Source organism: Mesoplodon densirostris, chromosome 6 (assembly GCF_025265405.1).
Source record: "Mesoplodon densirostris isolate mMesDen1 chromosome 6, mMesDen1 primary haplotype, whole genome shotgun sequence".
In the NCBI taxonomy this organism is placed as follows: Eukaryota; Metazoa; Chordata; class Mammalia; order Artiodactyla; family Ziphiidae; genus Mesoplodon; species Mesoplodon densirostris.
The window spans coordinates 119,047,684-119,072,857 of NC_082666.1; the positions used below are offsets into that span (position 1 = coordinate 119,047,684).

General features: G+C 57.5%; 1 protein-coding gene across 1 annotated transcript in view; it reads right to left on the minus strand.

The window, feature by feature from the left end:
- The window catches only part of GFRA2 (GDNF family receptor alpha 2), a 92,445-nt gene extending 71,213 nt beyond the window's left edge, over window positions 1-21,232 (minus strand). The window contains exons 1-3 of the mRNA XM_060101309.1: window positions 21,193-21,232; window positions 15,582-15,896; window positions 9,657-9,740 (exon numbers count right to left, since the gene is read on the minus strand). Of these exons, the coding sequence (XP_059957292.1) occupies window positions 9,657-9,740; window positions 15,582-15,896; window positions 21,193-21,232 (439 nt within the window). The remainder of the gene's footprint in view (window positions 1-9,656; window positions 9,741-15,581; window positions 15,897-21,192) is intronic.
- Between the last annotated feature and the right edge of the window lie 3,942 nt (window positions 21,233-25,174).

Sequence of the window (25,174 nt, forward strand, 5' to 3'; positions counted from 1 at the left end):
TCTCCTCTCCTGCCGTCGTAGGACGTGGACCACTGTCACAGTTCTTAGCCACTCTCCCGGCCCCTGATCCACTCCCCCACAGCACAAGAGCAATCTTTTCCAAAGCATAAATCACACAGGGCTACTCTAGTATCTAAAATCCTCAAAGGTTTCTCATTACTCTTAAAAAGAAACCCAAACCCCTTAACTCGCCTGCAGCATCTCAGGGATCTGGCCCCTGCCTGCATCTGTGGCCACCTCCTAAATCATTACCTCCACCTCATCACTGTCCCAGCCTGTGGCCTTCCCTAAGCCCCGCCCTCCACCACCCGCATCCCCACCTAAGGGCCTTTCCCCAGCTGTTCCCTCTGCCATTCCCAGGCCTTCCCATGGCTGGATCCTTCCCGGGAGTCATACTTTGGCATTTCCAATCCAGAGTAGCCACCAGGCACCTCTGCCCATCGTGCTATTTTAATCCTTGTTTAGCATTCATCACTATCTTGCTTTTTATTTTTGAGTATTTGTTGGCTTGTTTGGTTTTTCTGTCTTAGGCTAATCGAACGTAAGCTCCACTAGAGCAACAAGACTCCTCTGTCTTGTCCACTGAGGTATCCTCAGCACCTAGATCAGGGGATGGCATGCAAGGGATGCTTCGTGAATCTGAGGGATGGACTCACACACACGCTGTTTCTGCAGAGAGAGTACCTAAGCGTCCAGAGTCCAATGACGTAACCTCCAGACTGTAGGAGGCCGAGAAACACACACATAAGGTTCAGTCTGCTATTTTTTGTTGATCAGGAGAAGGACGGCCTTCCATCCCTCAGTATTCACCCCTGGCCACTGTTTCCAGGGCTTCCCTAAGAGGTCAGAAAGAGGCCGAGGTCAGCGCTTGTTCCCCGAGGGAAGGGCCACACACACCCCACTTTCCCACTCAGGCCTCTCCATCCCTGCCTCCTTCCCCTCCTTCCCTCTCCACATGCAGAAGGAGGTCACTGCCAAAAACCCATAAACACACATCACCCGACACACACACACACCACACACACACACACACATCACCCGAAACACACACACCACACACACACATACACACCACCCATGTGTGTACCACACACACTTATACTCCCCCACGTATACACTACACACACATACACACTTGACCCCAGTCAGATCTGTTCCTTTCTCTACACACTCATGGGCTTAAAAGAACATGGTGACAGAAAGAGAAGAATAAATACCGTATGCTAACACTTATATATGGAATCTAAAAAAAAAAAGGTTCTGAAGAACCTAGGGGCAGGACAGGAATAAAGATGCAGACAGAGAATGGACTTGAGGACATAGGGAGGGGGAAGGGTAAGCTGGGAGGAAGTGAGAGAGTGGCATGGACATATATACACTACAAAATGTAAAACCGATAGCTAGTGGGAAGCAGCCTCATAGCACAGGGAGATCAGCTCAGTGCTTTACGACCACCTAGAGGGGTGGGATAGGGAGGGTGGGAGGGAGATGCAAGAGGGAGGCAATACGGGGATATGTGTATACGTATAGCTGATTCACTTTGTTATGCAGCAGAAACTAACACACCATTGTAAAGCAATTATACTCCAATAAAGACGTTAAAAAAAAAAAAAGAACACGCTGACAGATCTGTTGGGAGGAGCATTCCCAGAACAGTTACTCAAATCCTACCTTCCACCCAGATAAATAAGGTGAGCATGGCTCCTGGCTAAGCCAGGAGGAGCATGCCTGGGCCGGGCCAGGATGGGGATGGGGTGGGCGGGCCAGAGCCACCTCAGGGGCCATGAAAGAGCTGGTAGACCCAGCCCAGAACTGCCCCCACACACACATAGACCCCCGCTGCTGGCAGAGCCTGTCCATCCGCCCAAGGGGAAGCAAGTAGGTGCCCCTAGGAGATGCTATTTGAAGGGAACCAGAAATACCTTGCCCGCCCCCAATACCTCACCCCAACCGTGGCACCTAAACTTCTACCATTAAAGAGCCTCTCTTTGGGGTTAAATTTTGTTCTCTCCTGGTTGTTGTTTTTTTTAATTGCAATTTCTTCCTTGGACATGAAGACAACCAAACATGAAGCCACCGACACCCTGCTCACACCTTCTGCGAGCAAATCCTTCTCCTGGCTGGGGGAGCCCGGGGAGGGGGGCACGGAGAAGAGGAAATGAAAGGGAAGAGGGGAAGCGCTTGGCGCCCCTGATGGAGCAGCTGGCGTCCTCCTGTGGGTCCCCACTGCTGACCAGCGCGGCCAGGGTCACGGGTCACCTGGCCTGCCCTCCCCACTTCTCCCTGTCCCCATAGTCCCTCCCCCCGCCCCACACCCTCTCCTGGGCCATCCGACAATTCCTCCCTGAAAGGGGGGTGTAAGAGGTAACAGCGCTGCAGCTAAGGCCCAGTTTTCACTGACACTCAGAGTCTCTGACAGCTGTTAGAAGAAGAATGTGATTTTGAAATTTAAATAACATGCTTCTGCATTCAGCTCAAGGAGACAACCTGAGGATAAGCAGTTTATCGCCCAAGCCACCATGCAGGTGGCAGGAAGACAGGCTGCCTGCTTCCTCCGCGCCTCCCCTGCCTCTGTCCCCAAAGCCCCACCGCGCCTCATCACAGGGGCCGCCTCAGAGTGGGGTCTCTGAGAGGCACCAGCCGACCTGCTGGACCTTGCTCGCCATCTTCTGCTCAGCAACCCCAGGGAAGGAGGGGCTGGGGGCACAAAGGCTCGGCAGCCGCTCAGCGGAGCCAGGGAAGGGAGGGGGGGCTCCCTGGGCACCCAGCGGAGTTAAGCCAAGCCCAACCCTCTCCCGGCCCCTACATGGCCACTCAGGCAACCTTCACAGGGGACTGACTCTTGAGCCTGGGGCTAAGCTCCTCCCCGACCCAAGGGCAGCTCAGCCCCTCTCCATAGACCCAGCCCCAGAGCCAGGCTGTCACACTGAGCCCTGTCCGGGAGACTTCCTGGGCAGGACTCCCAAGGGAGGAGACCCCAGAGACGCCAATCTCCCATCTGCCACAAGGTCTCTAGTCACTGTCATCTGAGCCCACCAGGCCCAGAAGGTATGCGGTTCCTGCTGAGCCTGGCCGGGCCTCTGAGCCATGATGCTATGATGCTGCCGGGGATGTCATTCCCAGATCCCACTCTCTCCTCTTCCGAGACTTTGCTGATTTTCCCCAGGCACCGCCTATTGTTGCCTCCCTTGAGCTCTCAGGGTTACTCTACCACCATTGACAAACCACCCAGTGGGCGTCTAAGTGGTGTCCGCCCGCCCCACAAGCCAGTAAGGACACGGTCTGGTGCCTTTCAAAGCAGCACCTTAGGTAGCGTCTGCACCACGTGGAGATCCGGCCCCAGCCCTACCTCTTCCACGAAGCCCTCGTGAGCTTTCCTTTCCTTCTCTAAACCTCAGGGCCACCTGACAGGCGGCCCGCACAGGATGCCTCAGTCTTGCCTGGACCTCTTAGCCACCCTCCCTTGTACCGCGCTAACGGCTCACACTAAACCACTAGCTCCCCCAGCCCCTGACAGCGTCACCTGTGGCCACCACCTAGGGTGCTCCTGGGCTCCGGCGCCCTGTGGGGAGCCATGCACACGTCATCACCCATCCTTGCAGGGCTCCATTTTACAGATGAGGAAAATGAGGTTCAGAGTCAAGTGACCCATCCTGTGGTCAACCAGCTGGTAGGGCAGGACCAGGATTCAAACTAGGACCAGCAGGCCTCCAAGTCCACAACCGCCCTCTAGCCCAGGATCCTCCATGGATGGGGTCAGGAGCACAGCACAGCACTCGACACCCAGGGGAACACAGAGAGAGGCGTGGGTGCAGTAACACAGAGACCAATGTCCACAATCAGAGGGTGGGCGCTGTAATAAGAACCAAGTGCAAGGGCACAGAGTGGGAGGGTGGTGTCCCTCAGGGGCCGTCTGCAAGGCTTCTTGGCAGGGGTAGGGTTCCCTCCTCTCCTGAACCCCCAAAAAGGGGACCACTGGAGCCTCCAACTAGAACATCCCCGGGCCTCTCCTGGCTCCATCCAAGCAAGATGGCCCACCCCAGAGGCTTGCGGCCAACTGAGGCTGTTGCCACCCATCGCTTCTTCCTCCAACCCACAAAAGGCCCGAGCCCAGGCCTCTCGCCAGCCTCCCTGTGTCCCCACCCAGTCGCAATGCAGCTAAGGCCACAGAGGCTCAGCAGTAGCCCCAGGGACCTACTGTCCCCTGCAAATCACCCCGTCACCTCCCACTGCAGCCCCCACCCAACACTAGCATGGGTGGAAGGCAGCCTCACGTCACCAAAAGCCATGCAACCATCTCCCAGATGCAGGCTCCAGGCCGGCCCTACCCCAGCCAGCCAATGGCCTTTGGAGAAATCACTGCACAGTCAGTTCTAAGAAGTTGCATGTTTTAGTGCAACGTGCCAGGCACTGGACCAGGCACCTACCTGCATCTTCTCATTTAGTCCTTACAAGACCCAAGCAGGTAGGTTTTGCTATCAGTCCCGTGTTGTATAAGAAGAAACCCGGGCTTGGAGGTGAGGCCCCTGCCTGAGGTACACACTGGGCAGCAATAGAAGCAGGACTGAATCCCAGTCTAGTCCATCCCTTCCCTTGGGGCCTCAGTTTCCCTTTTTGTCAGGTAAGGGGTGAGCTCAGATGATCTCCAAGTTCCCCTCCAGCTAGAAAAGACAAGACGTGTTTGCATAAATATGCTCCATACCCATGTATCTCCAATGCCTGCATCGGATGCCCAAGGCCCTGGAGGCCCCCAGCCTCACCAGAAATGCAGAGGCAGCGCTCGCTGACAGCCCGGCCCACACCACCTGCCTGCCGCTTCTCCCAGTCCCTGAGGCGCAGCCCAGCGGGAAGGGAAACCACTGTCTGGCCCTCCCAGACCTTTCATCCTCACTCTGATGGTTTCACCCCACATGGATGGAGCAGTTCCCTTCCCTCGCTGTCCACATCACCCCTCACAACCTCTCTCTGCCTGAATCATCTCTTCTTTCCCTAAGAAGCCTTTCTCTGCTCTCTCCACTTTGTTCCATCCTCTCCTGCCTCCCAGATGGGACCAGCTGGGATTCAGTATTCACAGGGTCACAGGCGCTTGGGGAGGGAGGGACTCCACCCAAGGGACCCCTCTAGAGGAGCATCCTCGGCAGAGAGAATGGCTGTCACTTTGCCTGCATCCATCCTCATGGACTCCTCTGTATCAACCAGACCAGTAGCCATCCCCTTCTCCTTTTACAAATGTAGGCACTATAACTCAAAAAGGCCCAACAGGGCTTCCCTGGTGGCGCAGTGGTTGAGAGTCCGCCTGCTGATGCAGGAGACACGGGTTCGTGCCCCCGTCCGGGAAGATCCCACATGCCGAGGAGCGGCTGGGCCCATGAGCCATGACCGCTGAGCCTGCGCGTCCGGAGCCTGTGCTCCACAACGGGAGAGGCCACAACAGTGAGAGGCCCACATGCTGCAAAAAAAAAAAAAAAAAGGCCCAACAAGGCCTCCAGAAACACTCCGTTTCCTGTTTCCAAGGTCAGTTTGAATTGCTACAAACAGGACAAACCTCATTACAAACTTCATTTCTTCTCCGTGAAATCTCCCTTCCCGTCTACAAGGCTAGGGCAGGATCTGTATCCTTCCAACAACCCTGTCCCCTCTGTTCAGGGCAGAGCCAGACTGCTCCCCTCCCGGCCTTGGACTTGGGATTAACTGGACACCAGGAATCCCAGACCCAGTCACTGATCTCAGCGCCTGTCTCTGAACTGGGCAGACAAGAGGGGAGGACTCGCCCTTTCCCCACGGCCTCGGCATCAGAGGGTGTTGGGGGAATCCGGGCAGCTTTCTTTGCCAACAGAATCCCAGCTGGGCTTTCGAAGAAGCCCAACAGAGAGAGCAGGCCAGAGGGAAAGAAGAACACACGTTCCAGGAGGCCCCGAATTCTCAGACAGTAGCAACTCGGCCCCAAAGATACAAGGGCACCCTTCTCCAAGTCCCTGGGCCCCGACTGGGGGTAGTGTGGCCTAGAGGAGCCTCCGTGGCCCACACCACAGCCTTTCCACACAGAGATGGTGGGGAGGACATCATACAGCCACATGTAAGTGTGTAGAAGTGGGGAGGGACTCCATACAATCCTGCAGGACAGATTGCTATCGTCCTGGAGCATCAGGGCAGGACCTGGGGTCCCCCAGACCAGGCTTTCCCAGGCAGCGAGCCACAAGTGGGTGATACATGTGCCCAGATACTGACCCCTCAGCCCGCAGGGCAGCCAGGCAAGGGCCTGTGACCACCTGAGCTCCAAGCTGGTCTGCTCTTCCTAGATACCAAACAACACGGCCGCTGTCTGTGCGCCTCGATGGGGAAAAGGCTGCTCTAAGCTCACCTCTTCCTTCTTCAGAAAAGAAGTGTAAGGTCTGGAGCAGGGAAGTCACCTGCCCAAGCCTATCAGCTCATCTGTGGCAGAGAATGAGCTGGAATCAGGGTCCCGGCTCCCCATCCAGCCTTCTTTCAGCTGCGTGCTCCCCACCATGGCCCACTTGGTTTCTTGGTGGCTGGGCCAGGGCCTCCCCACCCAGCTATGTACCAGAGTTTCCTCAGATAGAGCCGCCCATGCAGCAACTCGAGGGCTGCTCTGGGTGGAGTGGGGTCAGCAGGGGCAATGAGAGGGAGCCTTGCTCTCACAGTGGGGAGTGGTCCCCAGAGCCCAGGGATCTATGGTCATGTGGGGCCCAGTTCCATCTGAGCAGCAGGTAAAGGATGCTGATTCAATGAGCTGCAGACCAGTAATCTCCTCATTTGTCTTGTCAACATCCTTGTCCCACAGAGTGTCGAGTCCATTATGGAAAGATTTTCTGCCAGGAAGATACTTAGTGTCAGTCCAGGAAGCAGCAGGGGCCTGAGCTCAGGTGCGGACCTCTGACCTTCAACCTTCAGGGGGCAAACCAAAGCCATTTCTTCACTGGAGGTAAACCCAGTGGCTCCCGTCCAGGCAGTAGCACCTGAGCTCATGGTAGGGTGGGAAATGGGTATGTCGGGCCGCTGGGATTTCCCCATCACAGCGTCCACGCGCAAACCATCTCCTCAATCGGCTGGAGCCCCCTAGCACTGTCTCAAAAGGAGTGGCCCAAAACTAATCAGGAAATGTGAGAATCAGAATGTCTGTGCCAGGAGGGGCCTCAGTCAGTCAGTCACCCAGTTCAGCCCTGTGGGATGGGCAAGGCTTATCACTGCGTCATCACAGTGCCACAAGCAGAGGCAGGATGGGAACCTCGGCCATCACCCCACTGCGGGGTATGATGATGAGAGCCCAGGGCAGGCCACTCAATGCACAGACCATCTTCGAAGTCACCATTCCATCCACCACTAACCCTGCCCACCACCAGGGCCCAAGGGTATGTCCAGATGGTCACCCTTTGGCCAGTGCCTCCCTTCTCATGGGGCCCAGGATTTCTCCCACCAGTACATGTGTATCATCCTATCTCAATCCCTGAAAGCATGCTTTCTCAATGGGAGAGGAAGGTATCGCCCCCAAGGGAGCAAAAACGGGCTCCTGGGTAGGCAAAAAAAAAGTAGATATTACAATGGTTTGTGGCCCTCCAAAACTCAACCCTATCTGACAAAATTTTAATACTTGGCATTTACTATGGACTAAATTGTGTCCCCTCCCCAAACTCATATGCTGAAGCTCTAAACCCCCAATGTGACTGTATTTGAAGATAGGGCTTTTAGGAGGTAATTAAGGTTAAATCAGGTCATAAGGGTGGGGCCATAATCCAGTAGGACTGGTGTCCTTATAAGAAGAGGAAGAGACCTTTCTCTCTCTCTCTCTCTCTCTCTCTCTCTCTCTCTCTCTCTCTCTCTCTCTCCCCCTCTCTCTCTCTCTCCCTCTCTCTCTCTCTCTCTCTCTCTCTCTCTCTCTCTCTCCACCCCCTCTCTCTTCTCTCTCTTCTCTCTATCTCCCCACTCCAATCCCCCACTTCCTTCCCACCCACTCCCATCCCTACCCTGTGAGGACACAGTGAGAAGGCTGATGTCTGCAAACCAGGAAGAGAGCCCTCACCAGAAACCAAACCTTCCAGACCTTGATCTTGGACTTCCAGTCTCCAGAACTGTGAGATAATAGACTCTGTCATTTAAGCCATCCAGTCTATGGTATTTTGTTATGGCAGCCCAAGCAGACTAAGACAGTATTTCTCTAGTTAGAGAGAATTAACTTTTCTCCTTAGAGGGGCAACAAAGAAAACAAAGAAAATGTTTGAGAACCATTGTTCTAGAGAGTCCTTCATTTGAAAGGGCTTAAGGTCTCACTGGAGAATCTTTCATTTCACAGTCTAGAGTAGTTCTTCTCAACTGGCAGCGACTGTGCCCCAGGGGACATTTGGCAGTATCTGGAGACACACTGCATTGTCACAACTTGGGGGACTGCTACTAGTGTCCAGTAGGTAGAGGCCAGGGATGCTGCTAAACATCTTACAGTGCACAAGACGGCTCCTGCCACGGAGAGAATTACCCAGGTCAATGTCAATAATGTTGCTGTTGAGAAACCCTGGCTTAGAGCAAAAGAAACTTCGGAAGGTTTTACATATTGCCACAAAGTGCCTGGAAGCCTGAGGTCTGGGGCCCGTGAGCAAGCCCACCCTGGCCCCCTTTAAGCAGCACTGGTGATTCCAGGAAGCTCATCCCAGCCCCAAGAGTTCCCAAAACTGGAAGGTCCTCCCTAGTGCCCGAGCAGGGGCAGGCTGCCCTGGGTCACCCAAAGGCCAGAGGGAAGAAGACCAAGAAGAAAGAAGGAAAAAACTCACTGGGCTCCTATACACACACCAGAGCAAGCAAAGCTAGAGCTCATATGGGTCTTCTCACTCCCCAGGCAGGCCAAGGCGGGAGTGGCCAGAGAGCAGAGGCTTTCCTCAGCGGGATTCAAGAAGCAGAACCAGGGCTTCCCTGGTGGCGCAGCGGGTGAGAGTCCGCCTGCCGATGCAGGGCACACGGGTTCGTGCCCCGGTCCGGGAAGATCCCACGTGCCACGGAGCGGCTGGGCCCGTGAGCCATGGCCGCTGAGCCTGTGCGTCCGGAGCCTGTGCTCCGCAACGGGAGAGGCCACAACAGTGAGAGGCCCGCGTACCGCAAAAAAAAAAAAAAAAAAAAAAAGAAGCAGAACCCCCAGGGGAGAGGGGGATTTCAGAGCAGAATGGACGATGATGATGATGGGAACGCCGACAACCACGGCTAACGGCTCCCACGCACTCAGCAGCATGCTGAGCCCTGGACAGCCATTGGTTCACTCTGACCTCATGACCATCCAGCGAGGTAGGTACTCTCCCCTCTGCACCAGAGAGGAAACTGAGGCATAGAGAGGTCAAGTAACTTGCCCAAAGTAGAACAGCTGGAAAGGACCCAGCCAGGCAGGACAGGTGACGAAATGGGGGAGCAAGACCACGTTTCAGATTCAAGATCTCCTGCACGGCAAGCTCATTCTAGGCAATCCCCGTAAATGCTTTATGCCACACACAACCTTGTGGGTAGGTGTTACAGTTCCCTCTTTACAGATGAAGACCCCAGGCTCAGAGGCATTCAGGTGCCTGCTGGCGAGCAGACACCTAAGCCAAGCCCCAAGGCCTGATCCACCAGCCACGGGGACCGGAGCAGATCTGGCGAGGCCCCAGCATGAGCCCACTCACCTGAGAAGATTGAAGCAAGCCTGAAGATGTCCGAGAGGCGGGCGGTCACTGGCTCGTAGGGTGAGGCTTCATAAAACTCCTCACCTAGAAGAGAGAACCGTGTCAGGCCCAGGCTCACATCCTGCCCAAAGTGCTGTAGAGGGCAGGTTAGGAATGAAATGCTGCACATTTCACATGAGAAAGGTACTTCTCTCCAACCAGAGCAGGTCAGAACTGCCAGTACATCTCCCTCAGGACCTCTCTTCATGTCCCGGCCTCTTCTAAGGACTCCCGAATGCTTCTGGAAAGAAGGCACAAGGGGAGCTGGAACCCTGTGGAAGGCCAGGTACAAATCCCAGGATCTGAAGCCAAAGGACCCTCCACAGTCTTTCAGTACAACTTCCTCATTTCACAGGGGAGGGCTCTGAGGTGGCCCAGAGAGGCGAAGCAACCTGCCTGAGATCACACAGCTACTCACGGCGGAGCCTGAGCTGGACTCCAGCCTCACACCAGCATTCTCTCCCATCACACCAGGCTGGCTCTGCCCAGACTTAAGGGGACAGGATTTCCCCTTTGCTTCCCACCATGCCACCAGGAAATCTGACTGGCTGAAGGTCCGCTGGGTGGGGGCCTGACTGCGGCTCCTGTCTGCCTGACTCCCGACCCATCTTCCCCTCCACCTGCTGCTTCTCAGCCCTCTCCTCCAGGCTCCGGGATGCACCAGAGGCTCGGGGAACAGAAAAGCAAGCGAGTGACAGGAGATAAATGACACAAGGCTGCCCTGGAGACCCACCAACACCTCAGCGGGACTCCAGCCTCCTCTGCCAATGCCTCGGCAGCAAAGGAAATATCCTCTTGAGACATGACGGCGAGGAGAAATCAATGGATAATCACTCAGACTGTGTGTGTGTGTGTTGAGCGGGCGGGGGAGACAGATGATGACCACAGCCTCACACACTGATTTCCCGTCCACCCAGGGCCCAGCGCCACGGGCAAGTACCCCCACCTAAAGAGGAGCACGTGGGGCAGCGCCCCTGGGGGCCACCTGCAGGAAGGAGCCAGCCTCCAGAAGAGGAGCCTTGGAATCTGCTTGCAAGGGGCTCGTTCAGCCAGGCCCCCAACGTCACCCATAGGCTAGCCCTCAGGGCTTAACCAGCCCTCCGCTGGGCCACGGACCAGGCATCTGTCTGCTATACCAGGCAGACCCCCCAGAGAAGGGTACAGACCCCCAGAGGACGTGGAGGAAGAGCATGCGCCCTGGAGAAGCAGCCCCACCCTTCACTGTACCTCACAGGAGCACCTTAGGCCCTGCCACACCCAGCACACAGGGCACCTTCCGCACAGGCGGTGCCCACTGGTACCGGCCAACGGACCTAATCCAAAGGTTAGTCTTTCCTTCAGGCCTGTCTCCAATCCCACCTACCCCCGGGGCATGCAGGGTCATCTCAGGCCTGCATGATCTCAGCATCCTCCACTCTACCCACCGGCACAGGAGAAACTCCCTGTGGTGGGGTTACCAGCCATGCTATCTGCTGCAGCCAAACAACACCAGAGTTTAGGAAGCACTTTTGTAATAAAGATGATGTTGTATTGTGCTGCCTTCGTGCCAGCACTATTAGAAGTGCTTTAGATGTCCTGACTCATTTAATCCTCTTAATTTCTCTAGGGGGTAGGCACTATTATTCTCCCTATTTTACTGATAAGGAACTGGGGCACAGAGACACTGAGGTACTTGCTCGAGGTCACACAGCTGGTAAGTGGCAAAGCCTGGTTTCAAACCCAGGAAGTTGGCTCCAGAGTCCAAGTTCTTAACCATTATGAATAGTGTCTCCAAAAATAAAAAGTGTTATTGAAACCAAATTGTTCTTCAACAAGTACGACTGTTGCTTAACTTTTCACAGAGCAGTCTTCTGTGGGCTGGACTGCTCCCCCAGAGCAGGGTCTGTCTGTCCCTATAGCATCTGGCATAGCACCGTGCCTGGGTATGGCTAGGCTAGTACGATTGACTAGGAGGGGACAGGGGATGGATCTCTGGGGGAAAAGAGCCTCTTCCATGACCGGGTGGGAGGGGCCCGTCCTATTTAACTCAACTTCCGTCTCCTGCTCCTGCAGCGGAATTCACCAGCAGGAAATCTGAGAACTGCCTGGCAGCCAGACTGAAGCCAAATCCAGGATGTCAGATTCCAGGGCCACGACCTGGGAGACGACAAGTAGGAGCGGCCTCGGCACTTCACGTTTGCAGGACCAGGATGACCCTGAACTTCAGCATCACCTTTGGGGAAGGCAAGAAGCCTGGTCCCCTGTGCAGCCAACAGTGACAGCCCCACCGTGGAAATACTGGTGGTTACGGGGGTGGTGATGGCAGAGAGGAAGCCGGGCTCAAGGCCACAGCTCTCCCCCAGGGCAGTGGAAAGGGGTCCGGATAAGGAGTTGGGGGCCTGGTCCCACCAGCTGCTTGCTGTGTGCCCTGGGAAGCCCCCGACTCGCCTCCCTGCATCTCAGCTTCCCCGCCAGAATGATCTCGAGGCCCTTTGCGGTTGGGACTGTCCAGGAGCTCAGCAGAGCCGAGAGTCCTGCCACCGCCAGCTCTGGCCACACGCTGAGAGCCTCAGTCTGCACGGCGAGCTCAGCCTCAGGTAGAGGCAGAAGGTGGAGCCGAGTCTCCGGGGAATCGCAGCAGGAGAAGCCAGAAGCTAAGTGCAAACCCACATGGGTCTCTCCTCTCCGTGATCCCCCCACCCCGGTCCAAGCCAGGTTATTAAGAGTCTTAAGGAATAGGGAGGGTGTGCCTGTAGCCTCCCCGGGAGACCACTCAGCCCACACCAGGAATAGCCCCCTCTCAGGAAGATCCTGTCCCTCAGAGGAACACCACCTGCTGTTAAAAGGCCTCTGGGTTCCTCTGGTCAGCCCTGGATGGAAACCACCTCTGGCCCCAAGACCCAGGGGGAGGGGACTGTGCAGTCTGCAAGGGGTGGGGGGCAGGGTTCTGAGGAAGGAGAAAAGCAGGGGTCTGCCTTTCTAGAGTGGGACCAGGGGAAGGGTCCCCCAGCCTGTACACGCCAGCACAGGGACTACGGCTTCCCCAGTGCTTTCACCCTCTGAAGCACACAGTAGGTGCTTAACAGATATTTCTTGAGTAAAGGAACCAACAAACCATCTCAAGCCTTGGAACGGGGAGAGTTTACAGTCAGGCCCTCCTGGGCTGAAAGGGCCTTGAAGACACAGCAGAAGGCAGCATAAAATGCACATTATGCTTCTTCTTGTCATCAAACTGCCTCATCGTCCCGGCTCCGAGCAAGGTCCCCGGAGCCCTGATGCGGTGATGCCCACAGAGCCAGTCCCATGGGAAGGTTCTAAGGCGGCCCACCCAACTCTCTAGCCGGCAGCTCTTCCATCCCTTTCCTGTCCATTCTGCACCCACAGCAAGCCCACCCACCTTCTGCCCAGTTTCCCTTGGGTTGAAACTGAAGGCTGTCGGAAAGAAAGCAAGACCCTAAACAACCCAGCTGGCTGAATCGGGGCCTTTAATGTTCTGGGCACAGAGTCAGCCGATGTGGCGGGCGGGGACACAGCTCCTTGTCTCACGGAGAACAGAGGGCCCGTCTCTGTGGCCGGCTCCCTCTCTTTGCTAACTTCTAGTTCTAGGACTCCAGCATTGCTAGCAACGGAAGAAGTGACTGCCCGATTCATGAGCAATTCCTTTGTTACCAGTGGTGGTAATGCTATTAATAATTCCATGCCCGTTTATTCCTATTTTCAGGGCACATTTGAACCCTCGGGGCCACTGCTCAGGAACCTCCCGATATCCAGGCCCCACCCCTGGGCCAAGTTTTCTCCTCCCCCTCCAGCAGCTGGAGGTGGGGCTGCCCCTCAGATCCTAGGCTGACGCCTCCCCTCACCCAAGGGCACAGATCCCCAGAGCACCCCTCTCTCTTCTTCACCTCAGCCTCTCCATCGCTACTATCCTACCTTAGAATTTAAACTGCTCGACTCTCTCACATCTTTAAAAAAAAAAAAAAAAGTCAGCCTTTGTTCTTCTCCCATCTTCACACCAAACTTCAAGAAGTTGGCCACACTCATCATTCTCCTCTCCCCGGCTCCCAGGCACCCCCTAAGCAGGCTTCTGCTCCCAGCAGCCACCTAAGGCGCTCACCCCAAGAGCATCAGGGACCCTTTCCACCCCTCTCCTGCTGGGCCTAAAGTCTTAGAGGCTGGTGACCCTCCTTCCTCTGAGAGTGAGCCCCTCCCGAGGTACCCTACTGTTCTTCTTACCTCACCCCCAGAGCCTCCTTAGTCATCTTTGCAGCCCATCTTTAAATGGCAGTGGTCCTGGGAGCTCTGTCCCTGACCTCCTCCCAATGTGACTGCACCCACTCCCTCGGCCCCAGTTACCATCTGCAGTCTGCTGGAGACTTCTAAATCCCTATGTCCAGTCGCCCTTCCTCACGTGCCCCCCAGCCCTGCGTGCCCAGCTGTCTGTAAGGCGGGGCCGATGAGAGGCCCACACCCCAGAACAAATTCACATCGCCCAGCCCTCCCCCCACTCACTACCTTCACTGTGATCAGCCACATCACCCACCCAGCTGCCCAAGACCGAAAACTGGGGGCCCCCTGACCCCTCTGACCCTTCACCAAGACCTGTGGATTCTACCTCCTGACGGCTCTTAGATCCGTCTTTCCTGCCACTGTCCTCATTCAGCCACCATCATTCCTGGCCTGTAGCACAGCAGTGGCCTCCGAACAGTCGCTCCAATCTACTCTGTTCATTGGAACCACATGAACTTTGTCCTGAAGCACATATCCATCGTGTAAAACCTTCCAAGGGATCCGTACCCCTCCCATCTCTCCTCCCCCATCCCCACTCCCACCCGCCTCTACCACACTGAGTTACCCGCAGGTCTGTAAGCGAGTTCCACTAACCTGAGTTACCCGCAGGCCTTTGCCCAAGCTCTCCCTCCACCTCCCATACTCCCCCCACACACCTTCACCAGGTAACTGCAGCTCGTTCTTGAATCTCAGCTTGGAGGCTGCCTCTTCCAGGAAGGCGCTTTAGATTTTGTAAGAAGGGGTTTGATGCCCCTGCTCGGTGCTGCCGCAGCACCCAGTGCCTTCCACTCACATCACCAAATGACAGATAACTGTCACCAAATAACTTCTCTGCATCCCCCCGCCCCCGACCATGAGCTCCACGAAGGCAGAGGCTGCCTCAGCTGTTCTCAACTGTTGCCACAATGCCTAGCAGCCGGTAAACTCTCAACAAACAGTTGCTGAATTAATAAGTGAATGCCTGACCCCGGTGGCCAGCAAATCCTCCACACCCCAGTCTGGAGGGGGAGGAAATGGGGAAGGTGGCTGTCCGGGGAAAGGCTTACAGGTTCTGCCTTGGGCCTTGGAGGCGGGCTTGCCCAGAGCTGTGGGACCTGCCGCCCACACGCCGCTCAGAGCTCTGTTGAAGGTGCCTAGGCCAGGCCTGGGGTCAGGAAGCCACCTGAAGGGCAGGCCTCCTGGGAGCAGGAAGGCAGGAGGGGGCAGCGGGGAGCGTCAAGGGCTGGTTTGGTCTCGTGCAGACCTCACAGCTCCGCCTTCACGCCGCCTGCGCCTTCTCACTCCTCTGTTCTCACCTGTCCATCCACCTGGGCACCCTCGCCTCACCTTCTCTCGTCACCACTGCACACGGCCGTCCAACCAGCCCCGGTTCACCTCCCCTCCCACCACCCCACCGTCTCTCCTCCCCACCTCCTCCTTCGTCTCTCTCTCCAACAACAGCTGCCCTCCTAGGCTGGGCAGCTACCTCCTCTGGGTTCTAGGCTCCCTGGAAGGTGGAGAGAGAGAGAGAGCTGTGGCCACTCTGCCCCGTTACCAAGCCCTCCCGCTGAACCTGGGCCCCAGGAGGCCCTCCCGTCACCCCATCCCCAGCGTGCCTCCCATTGAGGCGGGCGGACTTACCCTCGGCCAGCCCCAGGTGGATGCTCCAGTAGATCTGCAAGCACTGCAGCTCCTTCTTCATGCCCCGCTTGCAGCGGCAGTCGTACAGCGGGCTCTCCTGCAGCACCTCCAGGGCCGCCTGGCACTCCTTGTTGGCCAGCATGGTGTTGCGGTCCCGGCCGGCCAGGCACTGGCGCAGCGTGCGGTAGCGGGAGCTGCAGTTGGATTCGGCCGCGCACAGCTCATTGGCCCGGACACAGTCCACTGGGGGGCGCCAGCCGTGGAGCTCGGGGCCCTGCGGGGAGGAAGGGCTGGCCAAAGAGCGGAGGGTCTCGTCTGGGTGGTGGGGAGGGAAGACAAGCACGAATGAGGGCCGCAGTCTCCGACCCCAGAGGCAGGCCTGGGGGCTTGGGCCCTTCTGAGAAAGTCACACCCATTCTACTCGGCACAGCAAGGCCGACTCAAGGCTGCCTTCCCCAACAGACAGCAGGTCGGAGGAAGGGCTGCTAAAGCGTCCCAGGAGTCCACCATCTCTCCTCAGACCCAAAGGAGAAAAGCTGCCCAATGCCCTGGTCCTACCAGACTCTCTTCTGGTTCCACTCCGTGGCCCTGGGCCCAGGAGCACAGAAAAGCCAGAGGCCCCAGCAAGACCACAGACAGTCTAAGATGCCAGGAGTTGGCGGCTGCAGGGCCTCCTGGGGTGGGCCGAGGGGGCATCTCACTTCCAGAGCACCCAGACCTCCTCCCAGCAACCTCGAGTCCAGCCAGAGTTCCATCCAAGACACCAGACTAAACCTTGAAAGCAGCAGCAGGTGCTTTAACTCTCACAGCCTCTTAGAGGCCAGAGTCAGCCCCTGCATTCTACCCTGGGGAAACTGAGGCCCAAAGAAGGGAGATGAAAACTCGAGGTCACACGCAGGCCGAAAAGACCCCTTTAACCCCCCCGCCCAGTCTATCCATTCTGAGTCCCCAGACTTCCCGAGGAGACAGGGAGAGACAAGCATGACCCCCTGGTCTGAGCCCAGAGGGAGGCGCTCCTCCAGGGGGGGCTCAGCCCTCCACACCTCCCTGTCCCACAGTGCAGCCAGAGACAGAAAACGTCCCCTGCGGACAAGTTCCACCCCAGACCCCGCCAAAGTAAGTGCTGCAGACCCAGGAGCTCCATCCCACCACACCCCCCACCCACACACACCTCCCTCTCTCTCCATCGGGCTGTCTCTCTCCCTTTCTCTCCCCTATTTCTTTCTCTCTTTCTTTCGTCTCCTCCCCACCCTCCCCTGAAACCCTCTCCCCTCTGTCTCCCCTTTTTTTTCTTCTTTCCAGAAGCCAAATAACAAGTCAATTGCAAGCTGACCCTGGCCTCACACACAGCCCCTCGCCTCCCCAATGATGAACAAGCAGGAATCAGTCCACCCTCCTCATCCACGGCCTCAAGGGTCCAAACCCACGGTCCTCGGAAGGGAAGAGGTCAAGGAAGGAGATTCGGAGGGGAAGGGCAGGGAAAGAAAGGGCCGCTTGGTCCTTTCAAAAGCAAGCTCCCGGGCTTCCCTGGTGGCACAGTGGTTGGGAGTCCACCTGCCGATGCAGGGGACACGGCTTCGTGCCCCGGTCCGGGAGGATCCCACATGCCGCGGAGCGGCTGGGCCCGTGAGCCATGGCCGCTGAGCCTGCGCGTGCGGAGCCTGTGCTCCGCAGCGGGAGAGGCCACAACAGTGAGAGGCCCGCGTAACCCCCCCCCAAAAAAAAGCAAGCTCCCAAAACGGCTTCCTCTGGCCACAGACCTCCTCCCGGTCTCCAGGTCCTCTCCAAGCCCCTCACTCAGATCCTGCCCCACAGAAAACCATACCATGGCCCAAAGCCAACACTGGCTTTTCCAAGACCTGAGGAGTGATCTGGGGGGGGGGCTTCCTCCACTCCATCCTGCCCCAAAACATAAAAAGATCCTAGGGAGAAGTCCCCCACCCCCCACCCCCGTCCCCAACCCCACAGAATCCCCTCCATCCCTACCCAGAACTGCCACTTCTCACTCCTTTCCCCAGGGAGGCCCTGCTCAGGGGGCAGCTACCACAGGGAGACAGCGACACCTAGAGGCAGAGTGCTGCACCGCGAGCCTGTCACTCCTGACTGAGTGCCGAGGGGAAAGGAATCAAGGAATGGACTCCTGGAGCGCCAGGCCTACCCCACTAGGAGAGCAAGGGGTGGGCCTGGGTTGGAGAAGCCCTCAGGGTCCAGAGCAAAAGACTTCCGTTCTCCTCCTGACCACACCTCTGCCTCAGGACAGGAGGAGCTGAAGGCTGTGGCCAGGCTGAGACAAGACCATTGAAGAAACCAGCATGGAATGTGGTCATGGACAGTGGGGCATCTGCCCAGGTATGGGTGGAGAAGTGTCCTCCGACCGAGCCCAGGAAGCAGCTTTACTGCCCGGCTTCAGCAAATTCCTGGGTCTCTGAGCAGGACTCAGCTGTATCTGGGCCACCCAGGAGCAGCTGCGTTGACCCAGCCTCACTGGTACCTGCTGCCCCACCTAGCCAGCCAGGTAGCCAGCCTGCTGGAGCCTCAAGACCGGCCCAGCCCTGGGCCTTCCACTGACTCCGCTCACCCCAGCATCCCAGCAGGCATTTCCCCTTCCCCATTGGCATCACCTGAGGCTGCAATGTCAGAGGTAAAATGAGAAAGGGGCATCCTACCCAGGCTTAAAGGTCAGGACCTTAGCCTAGGGAACTGGGGCAATAAGGAGACTTCCTCCCTGCCCTACAGGTGAGGTCTAGAGCCCCAAGGGATGATCCTTATGGAATCCTGGGCTTCCCTCATCCTGCCAGCTCCCAGGCAGGGAGATGCTCTGTAGGAGGGCCGGTGCATCTTCCGACCAAACTCCCTGACTCTTCTAGTCGGAGTCATGACCCCCAGAACCAATCAAGCCCAGCCAGAGAAAGAAGTCATGGCACCTCGGTGCCTTTGGCCAAGAATTCTAGGAGAGTAAAGGTTGGAAGGTATCCTGCTGATGTTTCCAAATTCTAGATCAGGAGAAAACTCAGATCCCTCAAGGAAAGCAAAGACATGTAGAAGAGCTTTTAAAGACACAGAAGGACTGAGAAACCACACAGAACTACAGCCACCCTCGTGCATCAAATGCCCCACAAGAGCTAGAATGCCAGTGAGAGGTGGGCCCTCTGACCAGCCCTGATCCCCACCCCCATCTCATTTTCTCTCTGAGCTTGTCAACACTGGAGGTCAGGTAGGCTGGGCCAGAAAGGCCTCTCCAGCCCCAGACCTCACTAGAACCTTGGAAGGGGCACACCAAAGGCCCCTGCTCCTAGGAACATGCTTCACTCTACCCGCCCCCAACACTGAAAATGCCCACCACCTCTCAAGCTCCAGACAAGCCTCTCCCCCAAGTGGAATTTCCAACGAACTCCCAACTATGGGTTCCTTGCCAGGAAAGGGCCCTGGGGCTGAAATGTCCTTAGCACCAACCTATCCCTTGTTCTCGACTGGCCTAACCCAGAGCCTTTCAATGTCCTGTGGTCACTCAGTTAACCCCACACCCCAGCTTTGGAAAGGGGCTTCTCATGGGAAGAGAACTGAAAGGCTGTGACCAAAGAGGATGCCGACAGCACCCTGCTCTCAACTCCCCACACACTAGGGTCACAGACACCTGGGAGGACATCTCTGAACGGGCCCCCTACACATGCACAGGAGAACAGTCTCTCCTCAGGCTACTCAGCTGGGACAAGCCTGCCTGCAGCCTGTGGGGGGCTGGGCCTGGAGGTGACTGACAGGCTGGCACTGCTCTCCTCCACTGGGGGACGGAGACCTCAGAAGGTGCCCACATCTGGAAGACCTGCCGGCCCAGGGTGTGTGCAGCTCAGGAGCAAGCAATCTGGCTGCTTTTCCTGAAATACAATTTTCTTTTCTTCTTAGCCCTGCTCATTCTTGGCCCCAAAAAGCTGCGTTTTTTAACCAGCAGTAGGAGAAAAGGTCAGGTTTTGTAATAGCCCCTTCAGAGAAAGAGGGTTGCTGGGAAAGGCCACAGGAGCACAGTAGGCCAGGAGCACCGACCCAGCCTCCTCCCTCAGCCCCTCCCACCCCGAGAAAGCTGCCTGGAGAAAAGTGAAGGCCACACCCTAGAGCTCGGCCTGGCCCCCTGGGGAACTCATGCCTGTGGGAGGGGGAAGAGGAGGGAACCGGCAAAGGGCCCAGGCCCCAACCAACATCGATGGGACTGGAAGCCCCCGTCCTAGTCCGGACAGTTCTTAGACACCCCCCACAAGTGTTTCCGGGATCAGCACCTACGTCCCCAGGCCTTCCCCTCTCCCTTCCTCCAGGAGGGAAAGGGTGCCCTCGTGACCCATCTGGGCAACCTGGCTCACCGCTGGCTTCACAGCAGACCAGGGTGGCAGGAGCAGCAACCACAATGAAGCAGATGTGTGCTCCTTCAGAGCGCGCGGGCACACACACACACACACACACACACACACACACACACACACACACCGTTAGCCTGCTCCCTCTCTGGAGCACCTACTGGGGCAGCAGCCTTGCCTGGGACTCCTGGTTAGCACACAGCCTTGCAAAACCCACTTTTCCTCACCTCCACCCCCAAGAAGGCTCCCTCTATACCCCTGTTTCCCAAGATTTTGTGTAGCATAAAAAGGGGACGAGGGGTTGGTAATTCGGGGTGCGAAAGACACTGCCGGGGTTCAGGGGCACCAGGCAGCCCCTGCTCGCTGCCCTTGGGGGAGTGGGCTTACAGAATGAGCAGTGGTCTTTGTTCAGTCCAGGATTCTCCCCTCACCCCTCTCCTTCTTCACCCAAGGAAGCAAACTTTGGCCTCCCTCCCATCTCTTCCCACCAGCCATGGGGTCCCCTGCCCCAGAGGTGGCAAAGGGAAGGCACTGAACAGCGGCTAGAAACACTCCACTCCCGCCCACCCACCTGGCTCGGGTCTGGGCGCGAGGGAGGGCAAACGGTGGGGAGAAACTTGAAAAGTGTTCCAGGGAGTGGAGCCGCTAGGAAGGGATTCAGAGAGTGGGAAGCGGGGTGCATTTTCCAGAGGTTGATTGGCAGGTGGGGGATGGCTGCCAGGGCTGCCCCCACAGATGTCCAACCGGGAGATCCTGGAGAAACCCATGCCCTCTATCACGATCGACTCAGGGAGCCGCCGGGAAAGGTGCGACTGGCATGATTTTCCTTTCCACGACACTGAGCCTCTCCCCTCCCTTCTCTCTTCCAGATCAAGAGTTGGATTTTTTTTTTCCTTAAGTTGCCGCAATTTGAACCCATTATTTTGAGGGAAATGAGCGCTATCACTGCGTGTGAGTGAGCGAGTGTGTGTCTGCGTGCGTGTGCGCGGGGATGCTCTGGGTGTTCTAAGTCTCCTTGCCAATCCCCCGCGTAACCAGCCAGCCGCGGCTCCCGTCCCTCCGCCCGCATCCTCGCCGCCGGCCCTGCCCGGTTCCTCTACGCCCGGGCCCGGCTCGCCCCGCCGCGCGCTCTCCCCGCCTCTCCGTCCCCCGCCAGCGCCCCGCTCGCCCCCCGCGTTCACGGCTGCTCGCCAGCGCTCGAACGCACTGCCCGCGCAGCCCCCGAGGCTCCGGCGGACACGCTGCCCTCGCCACCCGCAGATACTCACCTAAAAAGAAGAAGAGGCAGAAGGCGTTTGCCAAGATCATGTTAAATAAATCCCACAGTTTTTTGTTTTTCTTTCTCCCTTGGATTAAAAAATAACAACAACAACAATAATAATAATAGCCAAGCAGTGATAATCAGCCCCAAATCCAATGCGGAGATCCCAGCTAGTCCACCCGATGAAGATCCTGAGTCCTGCGATGCTCGCCCCTGGCTGGAGGGGGTAGTGGAATAGAGGGCGGCGGGCGGCCTCTCGACGCCCCCTTTGCCCACTAAAATCAAATGTACACGTATTCGGATGTGTGTCTGCTTTCCAAGCCCACAGCCGGTCCTCAGGTCTGCCCTCCCCTCAGCTCATCCGGAAAGGCGCGAGTCCCCACGGGTCCGATTCCCCTGCGCTTCCCAGGAGGGGACTGGGGAGGTGGGGGAGAAGCGATCTGAGAGCGAAGGGCTGGAAGGAAGCGGCGAGGGTGGGGGCCAGAATAAAGCGCAAATAAGAAAGAAATCCACCGACGGGTGTAAGCGCCTAGGAACAAACCAGCGGGAGCTTCGAGGACCAGAGACCGGAGTCGCTTCTTTCGCACAAGACGACGGAATGATTTTTTAAAATCTTCTCCCGCTAACCCTTGCTCGTGTCACTTTTTTCTAATGTAATTCCAGCGACCGTGTGTCTCTGCGTGCGTGTGTCTTTCTCTCTCCTCTCCCTCCCTCTCCTCTCCCCGGCTCTCGCTCTTTTTGCTCCCGCTCTCTCCGGCTCTCCCTCGCTCTCCTCTCCCTCCCCCTTCTCCCTCTCCCTGCTCCTCCCTCCGCCCGCCCCCTTCCCCCTTTGCGGCTCCTTCGCCGGGGCTGTCGCGCCCGCGCCCCTCTTCTCCGCCCGGGGCTCGGCGCTCGGGCTCCCAGGCGCTGGCGGCGCGAGGCGCGGGCGCGCAGCGGAGCAGCGACACTCTGCAGCGGCGGCGGCGACAAGGCGGTGGCGGTGGCGCCGGGGAACGAGGGCCGAGAGGAGAGCTCCGCCGCTGTCTCCCTCTGGTCTGCCGCCCGCCCTTCCCCGGGTTGACCTGCAGCCTTGCCGGAAACTGACCGGCTCCCCCGGCAAAGGCTCGGGCTCCAACCCAAACCCACCAAAGCCTCCGCATCCTCCTCCTCCCCCCGCCGCGCGCCAATCCCCCACTGCCCCCGCGCCCCGGCCACCGGCTCACGGAGGCCTGGAGAGGCTCAGCGGAGGCCCGAGAGCGTGGAGTGCCGGGCGCCCGAGCCATCCCGGGGGTGTGGGGGGAAGGGCGCTAGAAAAAAAAAAAACCTCGCTTGGTGGCTAGGGTCTGGGCAGGGGGCTGCACCAGCCGCGGGGGTATGCGTCCTTCGGCCAGCGAGCCGAGGCAGAGCGTCTTCCCGAAAGCGCTAGGGAGAAGGATCCCCTCCGGAGCCAGCCCCCAGCGTCCCGGCGCAGCCTGCCTGCCCCGGTCGAGCCCCGCGTACGCATACACGTGTGCTCTCCGCGCGGAGCTCGAGAACTTTCCCCGCACGCCCGCGGCGCGCTCGCCCCCTATACGCCCCAGCGTCGCGGCCCTTCGAGACTGCCCTTCCCCACTGGTCTCCCTCCTCCGGTGCGGGAAGAAGTCTGCCGAGCCGGGGCGGCCTGACCCCCTCATCGGAGGCCGGCGAACCTCCCCGAACTGCGCTGGAGGGACTGGGGAGGCGGACTCGCACCCCACCCCGGCGGGAGCGCCCTGGGACCGACCCTCCGCGCCAGGCTCGGCGGCCGGCGCTAGGCTGCGAGCTGGGCTCCGGGGAGTTCTCCCGAGGCAGCAGGCAGCTCCCCGCTTCCGAGGCTCTGGGTGGGGTCCCCTCCCCCTTCCGGGAAGGGGGCGATTGATCCATCTGTCCACGGGCCGGGCTCACGGGCGTGCGTTAGTAACGGCATTTACAGTAAACGCTCAGAAGCACCAAAAAGGAAGCATCTGGCTGGGATAGGGCTGAAGGAGAGGTGAGACTGCTGACACGTTCCGACAAGAGGGGGCGAGACGGTGGGCTGTGGACACGCGCGGGCACACCCACGCACCCCGGGCACCCCAGTTTCACGCTGCCATCTGACACATCCTCAGCTGCGTTAGAGCTGCCCAGCATCCCTCGGCTCCCGCGCACGCATTAGCTCTGCGCGCGCACCCGAAGTGTCGGGGCGTGGTACACACAGTGCCTCGTAAAGTTTCCGCGCTACCCAAAACCGGATCTGGGCTGGATCGAAGGTGTAGGTGTTAGTGCATTTTAAGATGCGTTTTTAAATGAACAAGACTCTGGAAAAGAGTAAATGCTAGAAATGGACCTGGGCGCGAAGGCAGGGGTCACTTACAAAACCTGCAGCCTAGCCTTCGCTAGTGGAAAAGCTAGAGGGAGCAACTTCCATCTTGCGGACTCAGGCGGGAACGCGGCTTCTCCAGCCTTGGAAGCGCAGAGCTGAGGGTCTCCTCCGAACGCCTCACATATGCCCCATCCTGGGGCATCAGCGCTCACTCCATCCTGTCACCCTGCCACTGAGTGGTGCCCGCTTGGAGGCGTGGCCCTAGAGGGTGAGTGGAGAACCTGGGCCAGGAAGGCTTGGGGATTGGAGCTGGGGAAAAGTCCCCTCGGGCTGTCCTCCCTGCCATTCCTCTGGGCCTCTTCAGTTCTAGGAAAGGACTTCACATTTTCACTCCGAAAGCTGGGAGACTTAAGGAACCGGCTTCAGAAAAGTTTAGGTTAAGGGTTGAAAACCTGATAGGAATTATACTCTTGGATCAGAGGCTGGAGGCTGGGAGACTGGTGTGAATAAATTTTCCCCCTCTCCTCTCCTACTTCCTGGGCCTTCTGGCTGCGCAAAGGCCCTCCACCACTCCCACATTTCCGTATCCCTCTTCGGATTTTTCCTCTCCCAAGGCCCTACTCCAGGCTCCAAAATTGCTGCTAGGCACATCTCTCTACCTCCCCCACCTCAAAAACAATCTCTATAACTTTCTTTTAATTCTGGCTGGACATAAGAAGGAAAATTCTCTGAAGCATATATGGGAGCTTTCCTGAGAAAGCAGTGATGAACACCCAAGGTGGGGTGCCCACTGATTTCCCATGGTGGCAGGGGGGGAATCTAGTAGCAGGAGGTGAGTGCCTGAGATCCTTCAGGGACTCCAGATCACAGAGTCGTCACAAGGACAGTGGACAACACCAGCCAGGCCAACATTCACCTTGTTGTGGCCATGAGGCCCTCTGACCTTGGGCCCTTTCTTCCCTCCAGTCTATACAAGCATCTCCCACTACACCTCACTCTCTGCTGACCCACCTTCCACCTGAACTGCCCTTAGATATGGCAGAGTCCAAGTGTCACCCCATGATTTCCCAAGAATCTCCCATATGCATGCACCCCTGCCCCATGCCAGGTTCTGCAGAGGAAACGCAGATGGACATGTGCTAGCCATAGGCAATTTAATCTCTCTGAACCTCAGTTATCTCATCTATAAAATGGGGATTTTTTTAAAAAACCCAACCTTGTCTAGATGAGTTGAGATACTGTACACAGAGCAGCTACTCAAATGCCTGACTCTTAGAAAGTTGTTCGTAAAATGTCACCCCTTTCCTCCAGGATCCAGAAGAATTCAGAACCTATAGACAAGCCATAAACACCAAAGTGGCAAATGAAAACCAGAAATAAAAGGCTATGGGGGGCCTCCCTGGTGGCGCAGTGGTTGAGAGTCCGCCTGCCGATGCAGGGGATACGGGTTCGTGCCCCGGTCTGGGAGGATCCCATATGCCGCGGAGCGGCTGGGCCCGTGAGCCATGGCCGCTGGGCCTGCGCATCCGGAGCCTGTGCTCCGCAACGGGAGAGGCCACAACAGTGAGAGGCCCGCATACCACAAAAAAAAAAAAAAAAAAAAAAAAAAGGCTATGGGGCTTCAAGGGAAATAGAGACAGCTTTGTAGAGGGTCAAGAGAGAGACTCTCAGGAGGTGTAAACAGCTGCCC